This window comes from Rattus norvegicus, chromosome 20 (assembly GCF_036323735.1).
Source record: "Rattus norvegicus strain BN/NHsdMcwi chromosome 20, GRCr8, whole genome shotgun sequence".
NCBI classification, from domain to species: Eukaryota; Metazoa; Chordata; class Mammalia; order Rodentia; family Muridae; genus Rattus; species Rattus norvegicus.
Window position 1 is genome coordinate 31,607,723 of NC_086038.1, and position 27,635 is coordinate 31,635,357.

Here is a 27,635-nt window from a genome sequence, read left to right on the forward strand (position 1 = left end):
CTGTCTAATTATTTAGTACAAAGTAAATAGGAATCAAGCAGAAGAGAGCTCATTCTCCCCTGCTTAGAGCTTATCATGCCCTGCTGTGTGCCCTCTTAAAGCATAAAGCCTGTCTCACTTTCATCCGAATTTCCCTTTGATGTAATTAGTGGCCCAAGGGCCGGCAGGACAGTGCACACAGGGAGCTGGGCAGGAGGTACACAGAAAGATTAGAGACCCAAGTTAAGCATGTTGGTCTTAGCAGGTCATTGAAAGTCCAACACGTGTTTGTTTATCTCAGTTGTTCCTCGTAAAGTGAGGTGAGATGGTCACAAAGATAAGGTTTCTTCCTTTTCCTTTCCTTTCTCCCTCCCCTCTTTTCTCCTGTACGTGCCCCCTCTTCTATGAACTAGGTTCTCTCCATTTGATCCGGATGCTTCTGGATGAATACATTCTCCTGGCTATGGAGACTCAATTTAACAATGACAAAGAACAGGAGCTACAGAATTTATTGGACAAGTATATGAAGAACTCGGGTAAGTGAAATGGCCGTAAATACTTTTTGTATCTCTTTGTTTAGGTCTAAGCTTAAGGAACTGCAGGTACACAGTGGACTTCATAGAAGTCTCAGTTTTCCTCCTCGCTCAGGACCATTAGTATCATGTCTGAATACTGATGGGGAGCGCCCTCTCCCCTCCATTTAGACACAGCAGTAAAGGTTCCTCAATGGAAACTCGAAATTTATATAACGTATGTTCTTAATTTCTTAAAGAACCTATGTTCTTTAATTTCAATGAAGTTAAAGAGAAGTCTGCCATACTCTTTCCACAAATCATTCTAACTCAAGGCAACATATGTAGAAATACAATACAAGAGTCGGGCTGGAGGGATGGCTCAGCGGTTAAGAGCACCGACTGCTCTTCCAGAGGTCCTGAGTTCAAATCCCAGCAACCACATGGTGGCTCACAACCATCTGTAACAGATTCTGGTGTATCTCAAGACAGCTACAATGTACTCATATACATTAAATAAATAAAATATTAAAAAGAAAGAAATACAAGAGTCTAGTGAAAAAGAAGCTAGCCCATTTCTGGTTAGAAGCCTGCATTCCGAAGACTGTTTATCCCAGAGTGGATTGTTCACTGCTCTTCAGAGATATACCTCCCCACAAATCCTGAACTAATAAACCCAGCACCATCACTAACCATCAAAGCCTCCAGCCTGTTTCCTATGGAAAACATGATGCAGGGGTTCCCAGATTCATTACTCAACCAGGAGCCACGTTCAGTGTCTTTTGCTTGGGCTTGTCAACAAGGAGTGTTTTGTAATCTCGTCTGTGTCACTTTAAAATAATCTTTCCAGAGGCGAGTAAAGCTGCCTTCACAGCTTCCCCGAGCTCATGCTTTCTGGCCAACCGAAATAAGGGCAGCTCACTTTCCAGTGACCCTGTGAAGAATGAAAGCCACGAGGAGACCGCCTATGTTCCCCTGCCTTCCAGCCAGCCTCTGGCCGTACCCCATGCTCTGCACTCATTCCCAGCGGAGAGCACTGAGACCATGCCTCTCTCAGGTATGTGGGGGAGCGACCGAGAGCGCCTTCACACACTTTCAGTACTTCACAGAAGACCCACCCCCTCATTTCTCTCAACACTGCTAACTTCCAGGAATGCCACGGAGAAAAATATTTTAGCTGACTAAAAAATATTTTAAACTTATGGGTTTATATTCATGATTTTTGCCTTTATCACTCATATTTATACCATTACAAATGGTTATCACACACACAGATGGATGGCAGCTCATTTCAAATATGACTAGGTCTCTTCATTTAACAGAATAAAACGTATCTTAGCTATGCATAAAATCCCTAAGATACCTATAAGATAAAATGTGGACAGCTTTCCAGGCATGGTGGCACAGATCTGTAAGCCCAGCACTCAGGAGACTGAGCTAAGAAGGTCATGAGTTCAAACCAGGCTGGGTTGGACAGCGGTAAAAACTGTTGCTGGGCACAGCATTGGCTTAGTGGTTAAAAGCACGTCTTACAAAGGACCTGGGTTTGATTCCCAGCACTCACATGGAGCCTCCTCCTCCTCCTCCTCCTCCTCCTCCTCCTCCTCCTCCTCCTCCTCCTCCTCCTCCTCCTCCTCCTCCTCCTCCTCCTCCTCCTCCAGCATCAGGCATGCATGGAGTAGCCAGATGTACATGCAGGTAAAACAAACAAAATAACAAGAAAGAAACTTTAGAGAATGGGTTTCGTATTTGACTTTGGCTTCAGTGCAATTTCTCTTCCAGCCACTTTAGAATAATGATGTGGTAATTTTATGCTTTGCAGCAAAATAAATCTCCAGTAGTTTGAACAAGAGGTCAGAGAATATTTCGAATATAGTGTTGGCTACTGGACTGTTACCACAGTCTCATTTTATAGATTAATTTGTTGGGCACACAGAAGGTTAAAACAAAAGCAGACACACAATGCTGCGGCCTGATTATCCCAGTTGAAAGCCATAGGCCCAGGGCGTGGAAGACGCGAGTGAATCCGTGCTCACCAGTGGTGTTTGTGTGCTGTGTTCAGCTGACTGTGAAACGACGGCACTGTGATCGTTTGTTTGTTATGGTACAGTGTCGGCCTCATAGTACATTTCCCTTCCTACTTGTGAGTTATTATTTATTAAAATAGTTTACACAATATATTTTGATCACGTGCTTCCCCCTCTTTATAGCCCCTCTCCTCTCCCAGCTCTTCCCCATCCTCCTCAATGTCCCCCAACCCCTGAGGGAAACTGAAACAACCCCGGCTTTTCCTATTATGAACTCCAGATTACCACTGCTGTGAAATAGCTGTGTTGTAAACTTGTGTGCACATATATTCGCCAGTTATTTATACAAGGGAGGGGTCGCTTAGTTTTAACAAAGGGTGCATTAATAAATCATTCGAATACTTTAAAAGACATGATCCCCTGTCTTACTGTGTTACTCATAGGATGGTCTCACTCTCTTTTCCAGGTCAAATAGAGCTCTCACAAAGTACTGGCCATCTGATGACGCCACCTATTTCTCCAGCCATAGCAAGCAGAGGAAGTGTTATTAACCAAGGGCCAATGGCGGGCAGACCCTCGAGCGTGGGCACAGCTCTCTCAGCTCCAACGCACTGTCCGACGTACGCAGAACCGATTTATCCTACCCTCCCTCCAGCCAACCACGACTTTTACGGGACCAACTCTAACTATCAGACTGTGTTTAGGGCACAGTCTCACCCTGCGTCAAGTCTCTATGCTCACCGTGCAGAGAACGGGCGATGCATGGCTTGGACGGAACAGCAGCTTTCTAGAGACTTCTTCGGGGGCAGCTGTGCTGGGTCTCCGTATAATTCCAGGCCGCCTTCCGGTTATGGGCCATCCCCCGCAACCCAAGAGTCACACAACATGCAGTTTTTGAACACAGGGAGCTTCAATTTCCTCAGTAACGCAGGAACTGGCAGCTGCCAAGGAGCAGCCTTACCTTCTAATTCTCCTAATGGTACGTAACCTCTAAAGTGGGTTTTTGGCTCTTGAGAAGGCAGCAAAGCAAAAATCTGACGTTGAGTGTCACCTGCTGAGCTTCATAATATACAGTAAAAAATGTAAAATATCCCAGAATCTTAGCTGCTGTAGAGCCATACCCCAACACATTCCTTAATTCTTGTGGTTTTATTAAAGGTTTTTTTATACCTGATTTTTAAACAGTCAAACCTTATGCTAGATACATTAAAAAAGAATCTGTCCTTTGAAAAAAATTTTTTTCAATAGAGATTATGTCTTTCAGAGAATTAATAGTATATTTCAAAGATTGGTTCTAAAACCACTATTATTTAATTCTGTAAAAATAAAAGAAAGCAAAAAAAAAGTAACCCTGAAGTTAAGGAGATCGAAAGACATTGGATTTATTAAACTTTTAAAAAGACCTTCTCCTAAGTGTAGTCCTGAATTTTTCCATGAACATGGCTTTGTGGGGAGAAATTCTGTTTGAGAAATATTGCGGTTTAAAGCAGTACTTATACCTTTCTTCATAGATATGCTTTATAAATTTAGTTATAGAAAATATGAAAAACGTATAGTCAGTTTCAAAATGAAGAATATGCCAGTTACCTTTTATCTAAAAACTACTATAGTAAACCATGCTATAAAATAAGGCGTGAGTTCAAGTCTCGAGCTAATAGAAATCATCCTGACTATTTAATATTTTTACCCAGCGATGATGTTTCTTTTTCCTTTCCTGGGGTGATTCAGCAGAGAGCAAATAGAACATTTTCAACTTGTTCCATTCTAGGGTACTATGGAAACAATATAAACTACCCAGAGGCACATAGGCTCGGATCAATGGTGAACCAACACGTTTCGGTCATCAGCAGTGTTCGCTCCCTGCCTCCCTACAGTGACATCCATGATCCACTTAACATTTTAGATGACAGCGGCCGGAAGCAGAGCAACTTGTTTTATGCACACACATCCTCTCCTGTCACATGTCGGACTCCTGTAGTGGGTAAATTGTTTTCCTAGTCTTTGGAAGCATTGTAAGAAGCCATGAGCTTTAGCTATGCAGAATGACCTGGCTAGGGGGTCGGGGGGGGGGTGGGGATGGGGGTGGGGAGATGTTCAGTGAACGAGGCATGCATGGCCCTAAAGTGATTTTATCATCATTTTATGTTTGTTTTTGTGTTTGAGTAAAGAATACATCTCCACTTCTCATTCTTTGAAATGATTAAGTACACACCTTCTTTAAGATCTGCTATTTCTTCCAGAAATAACAACTTATATGTACTATGTATAAAAAGTTTACTACAGCTTGCCAAAGGCATTTGAAATGATAGTGAACTATCTGAGAAGAAAAATGATACATTTTCCTCATTTTTTTTTCACGACCATCATTGGACTCACTAGAAAGTGTCAGGAGTGATCTTTGGACCCCATCATCACCATTAGCACCCCGTACCACTCTGAATGCTTACAGTAGCTAACAGAAATCCTGCAATGGTGGCAGCTAGTATTTTCTCAATTGTAAAGTGGGATTGAATAGCCTTGCAGTAACTGTCGCTACTTTTAATCGTTATATATAGCATGTAATTCAAGTCCACATAAGCATATCAGTGTGCCTGCCAGGAAGTCTCCTAGCTGCTTCTTCCAATCTTAGCCTCATCTATGCAGGGACTGGATGCACTGCCTAGCTGGCTGCACAGAGGAACTTAACAAATCGATGAGGGAGGCACAAGTCCAAATAAATCTAGGGGCTTCAGGTATGACTCTGGCAGCAAAACATTTCCTTGCCTGTCATACGCGAAGCCCAGGGTTTGACTTCTAGCACCAAGCTAATAACCTTAAATCTATACATACATTTAGTCGACGTTAATAAGTTATTTCTGATAGCATAGGTATTGACCCTGAAGCCATGTTTACATTTAGTTTGGAAAACTAATAACGCAGTATCGCCAAGAAAGTTTGTAACCATCACATATCAAAAGAGAGTGTTGATGTTTACATGAGACGCCTGAAACCATTCTTCAGTGGAATTTATTTTTATACTAGTGTCAGTGAAAGGTACGTGATCCCAATAGAAGCACCGAGAAAATGAAATACATTCCATCTCTCATCACTCAGTGTACTTTTCCAATAACTCAATAGGAAGTACTTCTTCCCTTCCTGTGGCCATCACAAACGCACCTGAGCAGTCTAGTAGCTCATCTCCTGCTATCTGCTAATAGCCATTGCTTCTAGGTTACTCTAATGAAGCAGAAAATTCCACTTCAGGAAGTGTCCTCACCATCAGACTAAAATGTACCGTGTTGCTATTGTTACTATTAGTTCTGTTTACTCGTAGAGATAATGGAAACGTTGATGGAACATGGCTTGGAAGTATGGTGGCTTCTAAGCTTTAGCTGTCAGAGCTGGCTAATGAGCAGATTGCAAACTGGGCATCAGAGTGAAAGGGGAAAGAGAACAAGTGAATAATCCCAGTGGGGCCTGGACTCATTCCGTGCTCATTCAGTTAGGAAGCCTGATCCTTCGAGACAGAGAGCTCGTTGGCTTGACAAGAGAAGGCATCAACCATGCAAGAAGGAAGTAGACCCGTTTGAACATGTTAAGGAAGGTTTTTTAAAGCAACTATGTATCAGATTGTGGGTATGAGGATACCGAGGTAATCAAGACAGAGTTTCTTCTTGGAGAAGGTTTATGTTCTCGGAGGGGAAGAGTCATGAACATACAAATGAATACATTACAAAGATAACTTCATTAGAAAGATAACTACCACATGCTTTCTCTCATATGTGAAACATTATATATATGTATATGTATATCTCTCTATATATATATGTAGAGAGATGCATTTATATATGTGTGTGCATGTAGGCCATGAAGGATCATGAGAAAGGAGGAAGAGCTCTTAATAGACATGGAAAATATATAGTAATGGAATACATGTGATGGAACTAACTGGGGAAGGAGGAACAGGCTGGAGAGGGAACTGACTATGGGGAAGTCAGTGGGGGATGGGAACAAATCAGAACAAGTGTAAGGACTATATGTACTGAAGACGCTATAAACCCATTACTTGAAACACTCAACTAAGACAGTTTATTAAAAGATAATTTAAAGTTTTTTTTGAAATATGTAAAGTGGTGATTGGCAAAGTGGGAGCTCTCTGAGGCAGAGGTCGGGAATGGAATCCTGAGGTGGAGACATTTGAATTGAGAGCTGGGGAATCCAGAAACACTGAAAATCAGATGAAGAAGATCTAGACAGAAGAAACAGTCATTACAGAGCCTCTGAATTCAGGGGGAAAATTGAGCAGAAAGAAAAATCAATGGGCCTTGCGAAGCTAAGCATATGAGAGTAAATTTCAAAAGTCAGTTTGTGTAGAATTTTGTGAATCATAGCAAGAAGACTGGATTTTGTTCCTAGAGTATAAGTCATGGTCATCTGACAGAAGAATACAACTGCTTTACAAGTCAGCATCATCTTTCTAGCTCTTCAAAGGGTGAAAGACTGAAGCAAGGGTGAGAGACTGAGGCTGCCATATGGGTCATGGGAGAGATGGTGATCAGAGGTGCGAACACGAGGTAGAAGTAGTGAAGATATCTTTTAGTGGCAGAATGTAATATAATATTTGTCTTTTCTATGAAATATGTAGAAATGATACATAGGAGTACAAGTGGGAAAATCAAAGGAAATATTATTGTTCTGGCGAATCATGCACACTTGCATTGAAAACACCTTATACGTGCTAGATGCCCAAACCATCAAAGGTTCAAAATGAATGGCCTTTGAACAGAATGCATCCATTTGTTTTTAATGGTTTGTGTTTTCCCTTGTAGCTTCCAATTTGCAAACCCAGATTCCTCCCTCTTCATCCCAGTGTATGTATGGAACTTCTGGTCAGTATCCAGTGCAAGATAATCTGGATTCCAATGGAGCAAGTGACAGAGAAATGGTGTCCTCTTTACCTCCCATCAACACTGTGTTTATGGGGACAGCAGCTGGAGGCACTTAAATGAACAATGCAGAATGCAGATGAAACTCAAGGCTCTGCTGCATCGGTGTCATTGTCTACCCCCAGCTGCCATGAGAGAAGAGACAGTGGAAGGTGGAGTGGCTGAATGTTATTTTCAGGTCACTGCTGTGTTGGACAACTCCATAGTGAATGGAAATACTTGTGTTGCACACAATTAGGCAAAAATGTGAAGCCATTATTAATCGTAACTTCAAGGACTATCGAATGAAGCCGATGGAAATTTAAAGATGCAGACACTACAAAGATGTAATATTTCACTTTCTAACTTATTGAAAATTCTCTATTTTCCTTCACCTTTGGTTTCTAAAAGAAGAAAAGTGTATTCAATGCCTTCACAAGATCTTTAATTTATAATCATTGTTTACTATCACCTTTTGACCAAAGTCAAATGTCTAAGTTCTACCTCCTGTGAGAATGTTTACAAGGTCAAGACTTTTTCGTATGTAGCCTAGATCCAAGTGACTTGACCTTCTTCTATCCCTGTGCACTAGTGTGGTGACTTCTGTTACATAGCAGTGTTCTAATTCTATGTAACTGAAAACAAATGATAAACGCTTTCCTTCTTTATTTAAAATGATAAGAGGAAATAAAAGGAGTGTGTGGAAACATTTTCAAGGCTGTGATTGCTTTGGGGATTGATTCTGTTTCTGGAGAACGTGAAGACTTCAGGCCAAAGTACAATGGATATGAAATGAAAAAAATAAATAAAGCTTGCTGCTTAAGATACTATAATTCAAGAGTGTTTTATATCAGACTCCTGACTGTAAATGTCAATAAATTAGATTTAGTTGTTTAACTTTTTTGTTTTTTAAGAGCACTTGTTTATTGAGTATTTTTCTAATAAATTGGAAAGGAATAATGTCCGGGGATAATCTGGTTGCAGAGGCTGGTTCAGAGTGAATTACACGGAAGCTAACACAGCCGACAGCACCCTCTATTTACATCTGTTTATTTTTCTCTTCCTTGTGTTGTAGCCTATCCTAGAAGACTTCTGTTAACTATACAAGAATCTCTAAGCTCTGTGCCCACCTAGCAGTGTACAGTATGATCTAACAGATGAGCAGAGAAAGTTGGCGGTACCAGCAAATCACAAGGAGTATGAAATGAAGTGTCTTCCTTTCACTAGTAATTCGGTATGACTGCAAAGAAGGATGAAACCATAGGCTTGGAATGCAATAACAGCATTAAGAAGCATTTGAATGGGGTTGGGGATTGAGCTCAGTGGTAGGGCACTTGCCTAGCAAGCGCAAGGTCCTGGGTTCGGTCCCCAGCTCCGAAAAAAAGAAAAGAAAAAAAATATTTAAAAAAAAGAAGCATTTGAACACAAATCTTGAGAGTTAGGAAGCAAAATTTCCAGGCCTGTTTAGCATTGTCAGATGCTATTATGTAACATGGGGATGCAAAGATGAAGGTGACCCTGTCAAATAAAGCACTTCTGTGTGGAAACAAAGGGGTGGGGTGATGGGAAATTAAAGCTTAAAGATTTGAGGGGAGGGAAACTGCATGGAATAAATAAATGACGTTCCAGGAGCATGTAGCAGCTTGGTGTGGGGACAGACAGACTGGCTAGGGGAACCTTTAACCTGAGAATTATTTGAAAGGCTATTTCATGTACTCTCCCAGCAGATGAGTATATAAGGAGATATAGGAGACATAAGTATAACAGTGTTTTCCAAGATGTATGAACACACTCTCAGACAATGTAGTGTATGATTGTTCTCTAGGCTTATTTGCAAGGTATCAAGTAGTCGACCAAGGAGTGTACATAAACCCAAAAGACAGTGAGAAGTATTGCTGGGCTTCATGTGCTCCTGGCTGATGTTGACTTCAAGAGGAAACACGTGACTGACTTTCCCTTTGTCCCAGAGAATGGGCTTGGAGTTCATGTTGTCACATGAACTACTTGATACCTTGCAAATAAGCCTAGAGAACAATCATACACTACATTGTCTGAAAGTCTGTTCATACATCTTGGAAAATTATACTTATGTCTCTTATATTTCCTTCTATACTCATCTGCTGGGAGATTACATGAGAGTATTTCCCAATCTTGACTATTGGTATTTACACAAGATGGTTCTGCTTTATATAACTAATCTTACTGTGTTAGATTTAATTTAAAGTTGCTGGTCCTCAGACACTAAGTTCTAATAGAACTTGCTTTTTGTGTTCTATGTTCGAACGCCTCTAGATAGACAGTGTAACCCCTGCATGATTCAAAGCAGAGATGCTTTGAATCTTGCCTGGCAGGAGACCATTAGATGGCATACTTCTCTATCCTTGGTTGCATTCATCATTTAAGAGTTGCTCCCTCATGGGTCTAAAGACTGGATGCTCAAGGTATTTTGGGATACATTTTTGTTAATTTTAAATACAATGTAATTGTGTGATCTTCAAGTGAAGCTTGTGCAGCTTGTGTAGCATTCATCACGAAGATGTAGCCGTTCGAGCTATTGCTTACATTAAATTAAGGCTATAAAGCCAAGGTTTTGATTTTGAATACCTCATGTATCTTTTGACTTACAGAAATTTTCTTTTCAAATTGTACATGACTGTGGCCACTGTTAAAGGCAGGTAAAATGTTTCAATTGACTCAGTGAACATCTTAAGATAAATTTAAGATCAAGAACAAGCAACATATCTGCCAAAAATCCAGCTTTGTCTTTAATACCAAATCACAGATCATAATGGACCTGGCTTAATTTTCCTCTCTCTGGGTAGTTTCCTACTAGGAAAAACAGAGATTGCTCAAGTTATATGCACCCAAGTATGTATATTTTCTAATGAAATATTGGTAGATTTGTACTTTAAAGACAAATTTCAGAGATAGTTGGGATGCCAAAAACTCATTCCTTTTTCCTGCTTTAAGAGAGGAGACTCCTGGAGATGCCGAAAGCCCCATCCAATGAGAGCTATGAAAATAGAGTCGCCATGATGTGTTGAGTGGCGAGTGCATCAGTAACTGGTGGTAGGAGCAGGGCTGTGATTATATGGCAATGTGCAGGATAGATTTACACATGAAAGAACAGCCTGACTTCAAAAAAAAAAAAAGAACCCTTCTATGGATGCATAAAAAAGTAAACTGGTAGACTGTAAGATTCCTGCCCCTCAAACTTCGCCTCCTAATAGATCTCTATACCAGACAAGCCTCTAACCAATTCAATTATCTCCTTAGAATAGGAGACTTTAACAACACAGTCCCAAGAAACAAGCCGTGGAGGTGGAAGTTCTGGGGAGAAGCTAAGTTGTGAGAGGGGCTCCAGCTGGCACCCATGTGTGGGCACCTCCCACGGGACGCTGACAGGACAGTCTCCAGGCATGCAACAAACCAATGGAACAGCATTAGTGTCATCCTGACCAGTATGGTACACTGGCTGGATCTCCTGGGCCCATGGCATCAACCAGCCCTAAGCCCTTGCTGGATGCAGTGCCCGTTGAGCTGTTCAAGATACAGCTGCCTCAGCGGTACGTTCAACCCACTACGGTGTGTGAGCCCTCTGCAAATAAAGTGGGTCAGCGTGAGATTTAGGCAGATGCATCATTTCAAATGAAATCTGTCCCATACAATCTACAATAGGATAAACATAAATTCTACTACATTTTTCTTAATTTTATTCTTAACTGATAACGTACAGAAACGATGAAAGCTGAGGACGTTAAAGGGATACCACATGAGAAGGTCTCTTTATAAACACATCAACCTCAGTCCATCTAAGTACATGTGTCTGATCAAGCAGATATCATCATCAGTGATAAGAACTTTCAGGCTTACTCATCGTAGGTGCCTTCACCTAAGTGCTCGAACTTGGGTCTTCGCATAAGAGAACTCTGCTTCTGAGCTACATCTCTAAATGTCCTTCCGGCATCTTGGAATGTGTAGTTCTTGAAAGTCAAGATATGCATTCTCCTCTATGACTCTAAAAGGCACAAACTAAGGAAAAGAAAGAGAAGCAAAGTAAAAGAGAAAGAGAAAACATTTGACATAAATAAATTGGGAAACTTTTTCTAAAGTTCCCAAGTTGTTGTTATTTTAAGCAGGAATCACATAAGAGTGATATGCTTAAACCCCATGGAAAGGGATCTTACAGAACTTCAATTTTTATTTAACACAGAGAGATACTAGTTTCCACATAATCACCACAATAGCTCTGAGCTCTTGTTAACAAAACATTGTGGCGGCAGATGTATAGTACAGGGTAAGTTTATAGAAATTTCAGCAAAGACTTTATGGAAAGGTAAACAATGTTGACTATGGCACATAGGACATTTTGTTCTTTGGGGAAAAAAGAAATGATGAATAGATATGAAATGTCATTATATTATCTTATTCAATTATTGAACTTTAAAATAAATCCCCAGGTTTATAAATGGCAAAAAGCATGATCTGTCTGTTCCAAAATCACATTGGTCAAATCAAATGAAAATATTTTCATTCCCTCTCTCATTTTAAGGACAAATGGCTGAAAACATGTTGTAAGTCCTCATAGGAGGAATGTGGCCACTAATTTTAAGGTATTTAATGTTTAAAAAGAGTTTTACCTTGTCTGTCTTGATAAAAGCTTTTCCAGCACACTCCTAGATACGTTCCTCTTTATTTTGAGATAGTCCTTCACGAAGTTGCCTGTGCTGGCGTTTACATCACGGTCCTCTTGGTTCAGCATCCTGAGTGTTGGGGTATCTGGCATTCACAGTCTTGGCCAAGTAAATCTCAAAAATAATAATTTCAGTCAATGTAAGCAATTTTTAGTAAAATCATGTATTCTTGGTGTGTGTGCACATGTCTGATTTGTATCATGTGTAAATGTGTGTGTGTGTGTGTGTGTGTGTGTAAAGATGCTCATGTATGTTTGAGTGTATATGTGAGAGTAGAATTTGAAGTTGCATATATTTTTATATTGCCTTCTGGTTTGATTTTTTTTTTTTACTAACTTGAGTATTTCTTATATACATTTTGAGTGTTATTCCCTTTCCCGGTTTCCAGGCAAACATCCCCCTCCTCCCCCCCACTTCTTATCGGTGTTCCCCTCCCCATCCTCCCCCCATTGCTGCCCTCCCCCCAACAATCACGTTCACTGGGGGTTCAGTCTTAGCAGGACCCAGGGCTTCCCCTTCCACTGGTGCTCTTACTAGGATATTCATTGCTACGTATGAGGTCAGAGTCCAGGGTCAGTCCATGTATAGTCTTTAGGTAGTGGCTCAGTCCCTGGAAGCTCTGGTTGCTTGACATTGTTGTACATATGGGGTCTCGAGCCCCTTCAAGCTCTTCCAGTTCTTTCTCTGATTCCTTCAACGGGGGTCATATTCTCAGTTCAGTGGTTTGCTGCTGGCATATGCCTCTGTGTTTGTTGTATTCTGGCTGTGTCTCTCAGGAGCGATCTATATCCGGCTCCTGTCCGCCTGCACTTCTTTGCTTCATCCATCTTGTCTAATTGGATGGCTGTATATGTATGGGCCACATGTGGGGCAGACTCTGAATGGGTGTTCCTTCAGTCTCTGTTTTAATCTTTGCCTCTCTATTCCCTGCCAAGGGTATTCTTGTTCCCCTTTTAAAGAAGGAGTGAAGCATTCACATTTTGATCATCCGTCTTGAGTTTCATTTGTTCTAGGCATCTAGGGTAATTCAAGCATTTGGGCTAATAGCCACTTATCAATGAGTGCATACCATGTGTGTTTTTCTGTGATTGGGTTACCTCACTCAGGATGATATTTTCCAGTTCCAACCATTTGCCTACGAATTTCATAAACTCGTTGTTTTTGATAGCTGAGTAATATTCCATTGTGTAGATGTACCATATTTTCTGTATCCATTCCTCTGTTGAAGGGCATCCGGTTTGATTTTTTGACTCGCTCTTTAAACCTTCGGTTCCCTTATTGGCTAGACCAGCTGCCTGCCTCTCGACACCAGGATTGCAGATTCACACCACCATCTTTTATGTGGGTGCGGGAAGTCAACCCTGGTCCTCATGTTTCCTGGCATGTGCTAACCACCTGAGCTCCCTCTCCATCTCCTGTACTCTCTATTGTGTATCCACAAATTCAGTCTTAGTGTACTTCTTTGCAAAAACAAACCTAAGTAGCAAAGAAGCAAAATAAATGGTAGTGCATTCAAACGATGTCTTGTTACATTGTTGGTATGATTTTAATCCTCAAACAGAAGGTAACCGATGATAAAGAGGCTCAAACCAAGATCTCTCATATAATAATATGGTTTCACATCTTTTTTTGTTTTTTGGAGCTGGGGACCAAACCCAGGGCCTTGCGCTTGCTAGGCAAGCGCTCTACCACTGAGCTAAATCACCAACCCTCACATCTTAAGACTGTTGTAGGACCTTCAAGGAGCCAGTGGACACATTTGCAAAAGTGAAAAATTAACTACTGAATATGATATCCGCTCTAAAGTAAAGAGAAACTATTCCTTTTTATTAGCTCAAAACAAGGGTGTTGTTCTTACCAATCAATAGTCACCACGAGGGCCAGAAATTTACAGCCTTCAAGCATCTTTAAACACACTGCAGCAAATATGAGCTTTGTGGGGAGTTTGTTAATCAACATTTATCATTTGGATGTGTGTACTTTAGCTTATTAATGCTGTGCACATGACCTCTATGGGATAGAAAACCATTCCCAAGTTTCAGGTTACAAGGTGACCTCTTGCTTTTGTATTTGTGTACAGGGTGATGCATTTGTGCCACCTGACACATAATACCGTTTTTCATTTATTATTTATTGTGCAGACGCCTGTACAATTCATAGCATCCATTTTGACTTTCTGATGTTTGAGGAAACTGGTAAGAGTCTAGAGACTACGTGAAAGTGGTACTCGCTGCATTCTCCTAGGCAGCTGAGTATTCGCTTGCCTGGAGATTACAGACCTTCAGAGAAAGCCTTCTTCACCCAGAAGAAGAAACAGCTCCTGACACAGCTGTGTTTCTGACATATGGCCATTCTCTGGGAACTACAAGGGAAAAGCAGCTAGGAAATGAGTGGTTATTCCTTTTCTCTTTTTCAAAACAAATTAAACCTGAATTTTATTCTTTTTTTAAATTTCTTTTTATTGGATTTTTAAAATTTACATTTCAAATGTTATTCCCTTTCCCAGTTTCCCATCCATAAGCCCCCATCCCATCCCCCTCCTCCTTCTTCTATAAGGGTGTTCCCCCTCCCCGACCACTCCCTTTCCTCTCCAAGCTCGTCAGTGGGACCCAGTGTGATGCCCGTAGAGCTTGTATTGGGTTTATTTCAGTTGAGAGTCAACAAGGCTGCAGTAGGGAGCAGATCGCATTGGTAAAGTATGGCCAAACCCCAAGAAAAACAGCTCCCCAAAGTTCCAGACACATCTCTTCAATGTCACAGAAGTGAATTTCTGGGTGCTTAGTAAGAGATAAAGCCCAAGTTGATGCAAAAATGATTTCAGAGTAGGACAAACACATAGACTACTTTATTTTTGTTAATTTTTAGTTTAACATATGAAATAAAATATTTCATTATGGTATTTTTATATACACGTGTCATTTATACACAGCAATTTAAAACATGACAGAGTTCCACACAGTTGTTTTGACCCTGGGTCTCTGGGCTATGCAGTCTTTGGTTTTTGGTTACCCAAGCAGTGTCATGAATGAGTTCCTTCTCATGAAATGGGCCTTAAGTCAAATCAGAGATAGGTAAAGCCACTTCTACAAGCTCTGCAACCATTGCCCTAACATATTTTGCATGCAAGACATATTTTAAGTCTAAAGTTTTGTGGCTGGATTGACGTCCACATTTCTTTTTCAGTACCTTACGGAGTTCTTCCCATACAAAAGAGACGAACATAGGAGTGAAGGCTCCATGTATGCATCAGCTCAACTTCTCTCTGATCAGGGACTTGTATGAATATTGTCCTGTGAAATGGAGTTGCATAATCAGTTTGAGGAGAACAACCCTTGTTGTTTGAGGAGAACAAACCTTGCATTAGGCTAGGGTTGTTTGGGGATTTGCATGGAACCCTCTTGACCAGTAACTCAACTGAATGCAACCCAGTCCCACCACTGGGACTTGCCTGGCTACAAGAGATGACCACTAAAAACTCTGTTTCCCCCATTATGAGGAACCTTCACTAGAGTCACCTACATAGATTCCAGGAAGTTCCCACTGCACTGTATTTCCAACCACTCCCCACATGCTCCCCATTTTCGCCTGCCTCATCCTGTACTCACTCCACCACACTTCCCCCACAAACACGATCCTTCCTGCTCCCAGGTCCACCGCCCCCTCCATTCATAAAATCTATGCTATTTTCCTGATTGATGGTGTCCTCTGTCTTACAGAAGCTTTTCAGTTTGATGGGGTCCTATTTACTAATTGTCGATCTTACTGCGTGCACTATTGATGTTCTATTAAGAAAGTTATCCCCTGCTCAATGTGTTCAAGGCTATTCCCCACTTTCGCTTCTATCAGACTATGTACATGTGGCTTTGGTTGAGGCCTTTGATCCATTTGGAGTTGCATTTTGTGCAGGGTGATGAATATGGATATTTGCATTCTTCTACATGTGAACAACCACTGTGACCAATACCAATTGTTGACAATGTCAACTTTATCCCCCCAGTGTGTATTATAGGGTTCTTTATCAAAAGTCAGGTATCCATAGGGGTGTGGATTTAATTTGATTCCATTGATCAATATATCTGTTTTTATGCCAATACCACAGGGGTTTTGTTAATAAAGCTCTGTAGTACAGCTTGAAATCAGGGATGGTGGTACCCCCAGACGTTCTTTTATTGTCCAGGATTGTTTTAACTATCCTAGGCTTTTGGTTTTTTAAGTTGAAGTTGAGGTTGAAAGTTGTCCTTTCAAGGCCTGTAAAAAAGCATGATTGAAATTTTGATGGGGATTGTGTTGACTATGTAGATTGCTTCTGGCAGAATAGCCATTTTTATTATGTTGTCCCTAATGATCCATGAGTATGGGAGTTCTTTCTATCTTTTGATATCTTTTTCATTTTCTTTTTCTCAAAGACTTGACGTTTTTATCATACAAGACTTGCACTTGCTTGGTTAGGGTTAGCCCCACGGTGTTTTATATTATATGTGGCTACTGTGAAGATTGTGGTTTCCCTGATTTCTTTCTCAACCCATTTGTTGTTTATACTTGGGAGGGTTATTGAATGTTTTTGAGTTAATCTTGTATTCAGCTACTTCACTGAAAGTATTTATCAGCTATAGGAATTCCCTGGTGCAATTTTTTGGATGTGTATTATCATATCATCTGCAAACATCAATACTTTAGCTTCTTCCTTTGTATCTCTTTAATCTCCTTTAGTGGTCTCACTGCTCTAGATAGAACTTCAAACGCTATATTGAATAGACAGGGGAAGAGTGGACTGCTTTATTTTGTTTCTAATTTTACTGGGATTGCTTTGAGTTTCTCTCCATTTAATTTGATGTTGGCTATAGGCTTACTGCGAATTGCCCTTATTATGTTTAGGCATTTCTTTTGTATCCTTAATATCTCCAGAGCTTTTATTATGAAAAGGTGTTGGATTGTGTCAAACTCTTTTCTGCATCTAATGATATAACAATGTGTTATATATTTATATATATGTATATATGATTATATTGACTGATTTTTGTATGTTGAACAATCCTGTATCTCTGGGGTGTTTACTTGATCATGGTGGATGATCTTTTGACCTGTTTTTAGATTTGGTTTCCAAATATTTGATTGAGAAATTTTACATCTATGATCATAAGGGAAACTGGTCTATAATTCTCTCTCTTTGTACATTATATGCTTTGAGTGTCAGGATCATTGTGGCTTCATAAAATGAATTGAGCAATGTTACTCCATTTCTATTTTGTGGAATAATTTGAGGAGGATTTGTTTTAGCTCTCCCTTGAAAATCTGGTATAATTCTGCACTGAAAGTATCTGGCCCCAGTCTTTTCTTGGATGGAAGACTTTTAATGACTACATCTATTTCACTAGGGATTATGGATCTATTTAAATTGCTTATCTGATTTTGATTTAAGTTTTCTATCAAGAAAATTCCATTTCTTTTAAATTTACCAAGTTAATAGAATACACATTTCTAAAGTATGTCCTTATGATTCTCTGGATTTTCTCAGCATCTGTTGTTATGCCCCCCTCCCCGCCATTTCTGACTTTGTTAATTTGGATTCCCTTCACCTTTTACTTAGCTTGGATAAGAGTTGTCTGTCTTCTCCATTTTTTTCCAAAGAACCAACTTTTTATTTCATTCATTCTTTATGTTCTCTTTATTTCTGTTTTATTGATTTCAGCCTCCAGTTTGATCATATTTTGCTATCTACTCCCCTGGGCATGCTTACTTTTTTCTTTTTCTGTACAGCCTCAGGTATGTTTTTAAGTCACTAATAAGAGATCTCCTTCCTCCTCCTCCTCCTCCTCCTCCTCCTCTTCCTCCTCCTCCTCCTCCTTGTTTAAATATAGGCACTTAATACTATGAACTTTTCTCTTAACATTGCTTTTATTGTGTCCCATAACTTTGGTATGCTGAATTCTAGAAAGTATTTAATTTCTTTATTTCTGTCTTCACACAGTTTTCACTCACTAGAGAGTTGTTCAGTCTCTATGAGTGCAAGGTTTTTTATTTTCTATTGTTGAAATCGAGCTTTAATCCATGGTGCTCTGATAGGATACAGGGGTTTATTTCAATTGTCTTATATTTGTTGAGACTTACTTTGTGTTCAAATATGTGGTCAGTTTTTGAGAAAGTTCTGTGAGGTGCTGAGAATGTGTATTTTTTATGTTTGAGTGAAATGTTCTGTAAATAGGTTAGGTTGATTTGGTTTATAATGTATACTAGATACATTATTTCTCTGTTTAGAGTTTGTTTGGATGACCTGTTCATTGGTTAGAAAGGGGTATTGAGCTCTCTGCACCCAAATCCCGTGGGAGGGAGAGCTAAACCTTCAGAGAGGCAGACAAGCCTGGGAAACCAGAAGAGACTGCTCCCTGCACATACATCTCGGACGCCAGAGGAAAAAGCCAAAGACCATCTGGAACCCTGGTGCACTGAAGCTCCCGGAAGGGGCGGCACAGGTCTTCCTGGTTGCTGCCGCTGCAGAGAGCCCGTGGGCAGCACCCCACGAGCGAACCTGAGCCTCGGGACCACAGGTAAGACCAAATTCTCTGCTGCAAGAAAGCTGCCTGGTGAGCTTGGGACACAGGAAAGCAGAATTTCTCTAGGACCGGGCACGTTCTGTGTTTACCGGAAGTCCCACACCCGCGGATCCCGGCCCGCAGCAGCTCTCTGCTCCCAGACCCGGTGAGAGAGAGACCCAACCGCCTGGTCAGGTGGGCACTCCTGAGGCTGCAGAGCGGAAGAGACCACCAACACTGCTCACCCCTGCCCACATCCCTGGCCCAAGAGGAAACTGTATAAGGCCTCTGGGCTCCCGTGGGGGAGGGCCCAGGAGCGGCAGGACCCCTGTGCCTGAGACACCGCCGGAACCTGAAAGAAACAGACCGGAGAAACAGTTCTCTGCACCCAAATCCCGTGGGAGGGAGAGCTAAACCTTCAGAGAGGCAGACAAGCCTGGGAAACCAGAAGTGACTGCTCCCTGCACACACATCTCGGACGCCAGAGGAAAAAGCCAAAGACCATCTGGAACCCTGGTGCACTGAAGCTCCCGGAAGGGGCGGCACAGGTCTTCCTGGTTGCTGCCGCTGCAGAGAGCCCGTGGGCAGCACCCCACGAGCGAACCTGAGCCTCGGGACCACAGGTAAGACCAAATTTTCTGCTGCAAGAAAGCTGCCTGGTGAACTCAAGACACAGGCCCACAGGAACAGCTGAAGACCTGTAGAGAGGAAAAACTACACGCCAGAAAGCAGAACACTCTGTTCCCATAACTGACTGAAAGAGAGGAAAACAGGTCTACAGCACTCCTGTCACACAGGCTTATAGGACAGTCTAGCCACTGTCAGAAATAGCAGAACAAAGTAACACTAGATATAATCTGATGGCGAGAGGCAAGCACAGGAACCCAAGCAACAGAAACCAAGACTACATGGCACCATCGGAGCCCAATTATCCCATCAAAACAAACATGGAATATCCAAACACACCAGAAAAGCAAGATCTATTTTCAAAATCATATTTGATCATGATGCTGGAGGACTTCAAGAAAGACATGAAGAACTCCCTTAGAGAACAAGTAGAAGCCTACAGAGAGGAATCGCAAAAATCCCTGAAAGAATTCCAGGAAAACACAATCAAACAGTTGAAGGAATTAAAAATGGAAATAGAAGCAATCAAGAAAGAACACATGGAAACAACCCTGGATATAGAAAACCAAAAGAAGAGACAAGGAGCTGTAGATACAAGCCTCACCAACAGAATTCAAGAGATGGAAGAGAGAATCTCAGGAGCAGAAGATTCCATAGAAATCATTGACTCAACTGTCAAAGATAATGTAAAGCGGAAAAAGCTACTGGTCCAAAACATACAGGAAATCCAGGACTCAATGAGAAGATCAAACCTAAGGATAATAGGTATAGAAGAGAGTGAAGACTCCCAGCTCAAAGGACCAGTAAATATCTTCAACAAAATCATAGAAGAAAACTTCCCTAACCTAAAAAAAGAGATGCCCATAGACATACAAGAAGCCTACAGAACTCCAAATAGATTGGACCAGAAAAGAAACACCTCCTGTCACATAATTGTCAAAACACCAAACGCACAAAATAAAGAAAGAATATTAAAAGCAGTAAGGGAAAAAGGTCAAGTAACATATAAAGGGAGACCTATCAGAATCACACCAGACTTCTCGCCAGAAACTATGAAGGCCAGAAGATCCTGGACTGATGTCATACAGACCCTAAGAGAACACAAATGCCAGCCCAGGTTACTGTATCAGCAAAACTCTCAATTAACATTGATGGAGAAACCAAGATATTCCATGACAAAACCAAATTTACACAATATGTTTCTACAAATCCAGCACTACAAAGGATAATAAATGGTAAAGCCCAACATAAGGAGGCAAGCTATACCCTAGAAGAAGCAAGAAACTAATCGTCTTGGCAACAAAACAAAGAGAAGGAAAGCACACAAACATAACCTCACATCCAAATATGAATATAAAGGGAAGCAATAATCACTATTCCTTAATATCTCTCAATATCAATGGCCTCAACTCCCCAATAAAAAGACATAGATTAACAAACTGGATACGCAATGAGGACCCTGCATTCTGCTGCCTACAGGAAACACACCTCAGAGACAAAGACAGACACTACCTCAGAGTGAAAGGCTGGAAAACAACTTTCCAGAAGAAGCAAGCTGGAGTAGCCATTCTAATATCAAATAAAATCAATTTCCAACTAAAAGTCATCAAAAAAGATAAGGAAGGACACTTCATATTCATCAAAGGAAAAATCCACCAAGATGAACTCTCAATCCTAAATATCTATGCCCCAAATACAAGAGCACCTACATACGTAAAAGAAACCTTACTAAAGCTCAAAACACACATTGCACCTCACACAATAATAGTGGGAGATTTCAACACACCACTCTCATCAATGGACAGATCATGGAAACAGAAATTAATCAGTGATGTCGACAGACTAAGAGAAGTCATGAGCCAAATGGACTTAACGGATATTTATAGAACATTCTATCCTAAAGCAAAAGGATATACCTTCTTCTCAGCTCCTCATGGTACTTTCTCCAAAATTGACCATATAATTGGTCAAAAAACGGGCCTCAACAGGTACAGAAAGATAGAGATAATCCCATGCGTGCTATCGGACCACCACGGCCTAAAACTGGTCTTCAATAACAATAAGGGAAGAATGCCCACATATACGTGGAAATTGAACAATGCTCTACTCAATGATAACCTGGTCAAGGAAGAAATAAAGAAAGAAATTAAAAACTTTTTAGAATTTAATGAAAATGAAGATACAACATACCCAAACTTATGGGACACAATGAAAGTTGTGCTAAGAGGAAAACTCATAGCGCTGAGTGCCTGCAGAAAGAAACAGGAAAGAGCATATGTCAGCAGCTTGACAGCACACCTAAAAGCTCTAGAACAAAAAGAAGCAAATACACCCAGGAGGAGTAGAAGGCAGGAAATAATCAAACTCAGAGCTGAAATCAACCTAGTAGAAACAAAAAGGACCATAGAAAGAATCAACAGAACCAAAAGTTGGTTCTTTGAGAAAATCAACAAGATAGATAAACCCTTAGCCAGACTAACGAGAGGACACAGAGAGTGCGTCCAAATTAACAAAATTAGAAATGAAAAGGGAGACATAACTACAGATTCAGAGGAAATTCAAAAAATCATCAGATCTTACTATAAAAACCTATATTCAACAAAATTTGAAAATCTTCAGGAAATGGACAATTTCCTAGACAGATACCAGGTATCGAAGTTAAATCAGGAACAGATAAACCAGTTAAACAACCCCATAACTCCTAAGGAAATAGAAGCAGTCATTAAAGGTCTCCCAACCAAAAAGAGCCCAGGTCCAGACGGGTTTAGTGCAGAATTCTATCAAACCTTCATAGAAGACCTCATACCAATATTATCCAAACTATTCCACAAAATTGAAACAGATGGAGCACTACCGAATTCCTTCTACGAAGCCACAATTACTCTTATAACTAAATCACACAAAGACACAACAAAGAAAGAGAACTTCAGACCAATTTCCCTTATGAATATCGACGCAAAAATACTCAATAAAATTCTGGCAAACCGAATTCAAGAGCACATCAAAACAATCATCCACCATGATCAAGTAGGCTTCATCCCAGGCATGCAGGGATGGTTTAATATACGGAAAACCATCAACGTGATCCATCATATAAACAAACTGAAAGAACAAAACCACATGATCATTTCATTAGATGCTGAGAAAGCATTTGACAAAATTCAACACCCCTTCATGATAAAAGTCCTGGAAAGAATAGGAATTCAAGGCCCATACCTAAACATAGTAAAAGCCATATACAGCAAACCAGTTGCTAACATTAAACTAAATGGAGAGAAACTTGAAGCAATCCCACTAAAATCAGGGACTAGACAAAGCTGCCCACTCTCTCCCTACTTATTCAATATAGTTCTTGAAGTTCTAGCCAGAGCAATCAGACAACAAAAGGAGATCAAGGGGATACAGATCGGAAAAGAAGAGGTCAAAATATCACTATTTGCAGATGACATGATAGTATATTTAAGTGATCCCAAAAGTTCCACCAGAGAACTACTAAAGCTGATAAACAACTTCAGCAAAGTGGCTGGGTATAAAATTAACTCAAATAAATCAGTTGCCTTCCTCTATACAAAAGAGAAACAAGCCGAGAAAGAAATTAGAGAAACGACACCCTTCATAATAGACCCAAATAATATAAAGTACCTCGGTGTGACTTTAACCAAGCAAGTAAAAGATCTGTACAATAAGAACTTCAAGACACTGAGGAAAGAAATTGAAGAAGACCTCAGAAGATGGAAAGATCTCCCATGCTCATGGATTGGCAGGATTAATATAGTAAAAATGGCCATTTTACCAAAAGCAATCTACAGATTCAATGCAATCCCCATCAAAATACCAATCCAATTCTTCAAAGAGTTAGACAGAACAATTTGCAAATTCATCTGGAATAACAAAAAACCCAGGATAGCTAAAGCTATCCTCAACAATAAAAGGACTTCAGGGGGAATCACTATCCCTGAACTCAAGCAGTATTACAGAGCAATAGTGATAAAAACTGCATGGTATTGGTACAGAGACAGACAGATAGACCAATGGAATAGAATTGAAGACCCAGAAATGAACCCACACACCTATGGTCACTTGATTTTTGACAAAGGAGCCAAAACCATCCAATGGAAAAAAGATAGCATTTTCAGCAAATGGTGCTGGTTCAACTGGAGGGCAACATGTAGAAGAATGCAGATCGATCCATGCTTATCACCCTGTACAAAGCTTAAGTCGAAGTGGATCAAGGACCTCCACATCAAACCAGACACACTCAAACTAATAGAAGAAAAACTAGGGAAGCATCTGGAACACATGGGCACTGGAAAAAATTTCCTGAACAAAACACCAATGGCTTCTGCTCTAAGATCAAGAATCGACAAATGGGATCTCATAAAACTGCAAAGCTTCTGTAAGGCAAAGGACACGGTGGTTAGGACAAAACGGCAACCAACAGATTGGGAAAAGATCTTTACCAATCCTACAACAGATAGAGGCCTTATATCCAAAATATACAAAGAACTCAAGAAGTTAGACCGCAGGGAAACAAATAACCCTATTAAAAAATGGGGTTCAGAGCTAAACAAAGAATTCACAGCTGAGGAATGCCGAATGGCTGAGAAACACCTAAAGAAATGTTCAACATCTTTAGTCATAAGGGAAATGCAAATCAAAACAACCCTGAGATTTCACCTCACACCAGTGCGATTGGCTAAGATCAAAAACTCAGGGCTGGAGAGATGGCTCAGCGGTTAAGAGCACCCGACTGCTCTTCCAGAGGTCATGAGTTCAATTCCCAGCAACCACATGGTGGCTCACAACCATCTGTAAAGAGATCTTGTGTATCTGAAGACAGCTACAGTGTACTTATATATAATAAATAAATAAATCTTTAAAAAAAAAAAACTCAGGTGACAGCAGATGCTGGCGAGGTTGTGGAGAAAGAGGAACACTCCTCCATTGTTGGTGGGATTGCAGACTGGTAAAACCATTCTGGAAATCAGTCTGGAGGTTCCTCAGAAAATTGGACATTGAACTGCCTGAGGATCCAGCTATACCTCTCCTGGGCATATACCCAAAAGATGCCTCAACATATAAAAGAGACACGTGCTCCACTATGTTCATCGCAGCCTTATTTATAATAGCCAGAAACTGGAAAGAACCCAGATGCCCTTCAACAGAGGAATGGATACAGAAAATGTGGTACATCTACACAATGGAATATTACTCAGCTATCAAAAACAACGAGTTTATGAAATTCGTAGGCAAATGGTTGGAACTGGAAAATATCATCCTGAGTGAGCTAACCCAATCACAGAAAGACATACATGGTATGCACTCATTGATAAGTGGCTATTAGCCCAAATGCTTGAATTACCCTAGATCCCTAGAACAAACGAAACTCAAGACGGATGATCAAAATGTGAATGCTTCACTCCTTCTTTAAATGAGGAAAAAGAATACCCTTGGCAGGGAAGGGAGAGGCAAAGATTAAAACAGAGACTGAAGGAACACCCATTCAGAGCCTGCCTCACATGTGGCCCATACATATACAGCCACCCAATTAGACAAGATGGATGAAGCAAAGAAGTGCAGGCGGACAGGAGCCGGATGTAGATCTCTCCTGAGAGACACAGCCAGAATACAGCAAATACAGAGGCGAATGCCAGCAGCAAACCACTGAACTGAGAATAGGTCCCCCATTGAAGGAATCAGAGAAAGAACTGGAAGAGCTTGAAGGGGCTCGAGACCCCAAAAGTACAACAGTGTCAAGCAACCAGAGCTTCCAGGGACTAAGCCACTACCTAAAGACTATACATGGACTGACCCTGGACTCTGACCCCATAGGTAGCAATGAATATCCTAGTAAGAGCACCAGTGGAAGGGGAAGCCCTGGGTCCTGCTAAGACTGAACCCCCAGGGAACTAGACTATGGGGGGAGGGCGGCAATGGGGGGAGGGTTGGGAGGGGAACACCCATAAGGAAGGGGAGGGGGGAGGGGGATTTTGCCCGGAAACCTGGAAAGGGAATAACACTTGAAATGTATATAAGAAATACTCAAGTTAATTAAAAAAAAAAAAAGGTGTATTGAAGTCTCCCGCTGTGAGGGTCAATATGTGATCTTTGTAGTAGTGTTTCTTTTACATATTTGGTTTGCCTTATGTTTGGACCATAGATGCTAAGGATTGAAATATTATTTTGGTGGAATTTTTCTTTGATGAATACGTCCTTCCCTATCACTCTTCATTAATTTTGGTTTGAAGAGTATTTTATTAGATATTAAAATGCCTACACTACCTTTTGGTCTGAACCAGTGCTCTGAGTAGACCTTGGGTGCTGGTTCTGAATCCAGTCCCACAACACCCAGAAAAAGACCGACTTCCAGGTGCTCTAACGTGCTCAGGATCACAGGTAAGGAGGCCACAGCATCTGTCCCAACACTGGAGTAACTGGGTCTCCCAGGATCCAGGGATGCAGGAACCCTTGCCCAGCCAGTGGCACAGGTTCCTTCTGGTCTGAACCTAGACCCGGAGAAGACCTGGGGTGTTGGCTCTGCATCCACTCTTACAAGACCCAGAGGGAACCCGCCTCCCAGATACTCTGAAACACCTCAGAACACGGGATCACAGGATCACAGAGGAAGCTTGACTCCCAGGAGATCGGACACAACCAGGAGCACTGGAGCTCTGACACACTCAAGATCACAGTTGAGGCCACAACATCTTTCACAACACCCAGTGTGATTGGGACACCCACAGGAACCAGGGAAACACAAACCCTCACCAAGCCAGAGGCACAGGTTTCTTCCAGTGAGTACCAGTGCTCAGAGCACCACCCATTCCTGCAACACCCTGAGAAAGCTTCACTCCCAGGAGCTCTGACACACCCTGGATCTCAGGCTCCCAGGATCCCAGAATTACAGGATCATAGAGAAAGCTGGACTCTGAGAAGTTCAGACACAACCAGGATCACAGGAGGGACAGGCTCCAGTCAGAAACAGCAAGGGCAGATAGCCCTAGAGATAACCAGATGGTGAGAGGCAAGCACAAAAACATAAGCAACAGAAACCAAGGCTACTTGGCATCACAAGAATTAAGCTACAGCAAGTTCTAGGCAGATGGAAAAGCAAGATTCAGATTTAAAATCACATCTACTGATGATGATAGAGGACTGTAGGAGGACATAAATAGCTCCCTTAAACAAATACAGGACAACACAAACAGGTAGAAGCCCTTAAAGAGGAAACACAAAAATCCCTTAAAGAATTACAGGAAAACATAACCAAACAGGTGAAGGAATTGAACAAAACCATTCAGGATCTAAAAATGGAAATAGAAACAATAAAGAAATCACAACAGGAGACAATCCTGGAGATAGAAAACTCAGGAAAGGGGGTTGGGGATTTAGCTCAGTGGTAGAGCGCTTGCCTAGCAAGCGCAAGGCCCTGGGTTCGGTCCCCAGCTCTGAAAAGAAAGAAAAAAAAAAAGAAAACCCAGGAAAGAAATCAGAAGTCATAGATGCAAGCATCAAACAGAATACAAGAGATAGAAGAGAGAATTTCAGGGGCAGAAGATACCATAAAAAATAGTGACACAACAGTAAAAGAAAATGCAAAATGCACTCTCTGTGCCCTCTGGTTAGTCTGACTAAGGGTTTAATTATCCTGATGATTTTCTCAACAAAGCAGCTCCTGGTTTTGTTGATTTTTTTTGTATAGTTCTTATTGTTTCTACTTGGTTGGTTTTAGCCCTGAATTTGACTATTTCCTTCCTTGTGCTCCTTTTGGGTGTATTTGCTTCTTTTTGTTCTAGATCTTTTTGATGTATTGTCAAGCTGCTAGTGTATACTCTCTCCAGTTTCTTTTTGGAGGCACTCAGACCTATGAATTCTCCTCTTAGCATTGCTTTCATTGTGTCCCATAAGTTTGGGGATGTTGTGCCTTCATTTTCATTAAATTCTAAAAAGTTTTCAATTTCTTTCTTTATTTCTTCCTTGACCAAGTTATCATTGAGTAGAGCATTGTTCAACTTCCACGTATATGTGGGCTTTCTGTCATTTTTTTTGATATTGAAGACCAGCCTTAGTCCATGGTGATCTAATAGGATGCATGGGATTATTTCAATCTTCTTGTATGTGCTGAGGCCTGTTTTGTGACTGATTATATGGTCAATTTTGGAGAAGGTACCATGAGGTACTGAGAAAAAAGTATATTCTTTTATCTTAGGATGAAATATTCTATAAATATCTGTTAAATGCATTTGGTGTGAGTTTCTCTGTGTCTCTGTTTAATTTCTGTTTCCATGATCTGTCCATTGCTGAGAGTGGGGTGTTGAAATCTCCCACTATTATTGTGTGAGGTGCAATTTGTGCTTTGAGC

The 27,635-nt window shown here is 40.9% G+C and overlaps 2 protein-coding genes across 4 annotated transcripts in view; one reads left to right on the top strand and one right to left on the bottom strand.

The window, feature by feature from the left end:
* Rfx6 (regulatory factor X, 6) overlaps nucleotides 1-8,245 on the top strand; it is a 53,478-nt gene extending 45,233 nt beyond the window's left edge. The window contains exons 15-19 of one of the 2 annotated variants that reach the window (NM_001414918.1): nucleotides 393-515; nucleotides 1,342-1,548; nucleotides 2,985-3,497; nucleotides 4,287-4,499; nucleotides 7,327-8,245. In NM_001414918.1, coding sequence (NP_001401847.1) covers nucleotides 393-515; nucleotides 1,342-1,548; nucleotides 2,985-3,497; nucleotides 4,287-4,499; nucleotides 7,327-7,502 — 1,232 coding nt within the window. In that variant the 3' untranslated portion in view covers nucleotides 7,503-8,245. The remainder of the gene's footprint in view (nucleotides 1-392; nucleotides 516-1,341; nucleotides 1,549-2,984; nucleotides 3,498-4,286; nucleotides 4,500-7,326) is intronic. The other variant, XM_063279068.1, reaches the window with a different exon arrangement.
* Nucleotides 1-27,635, bottom strand: part of LOC134483923 (glyceraldehyde-3-phosphate dehydrogenase-like) — a 470,368-nt gene that overhangs the window by 150,062 nt on the left and 292,671 nt on the right. The gene's annotated exons all lie outside the window — the stretch shown is intronic.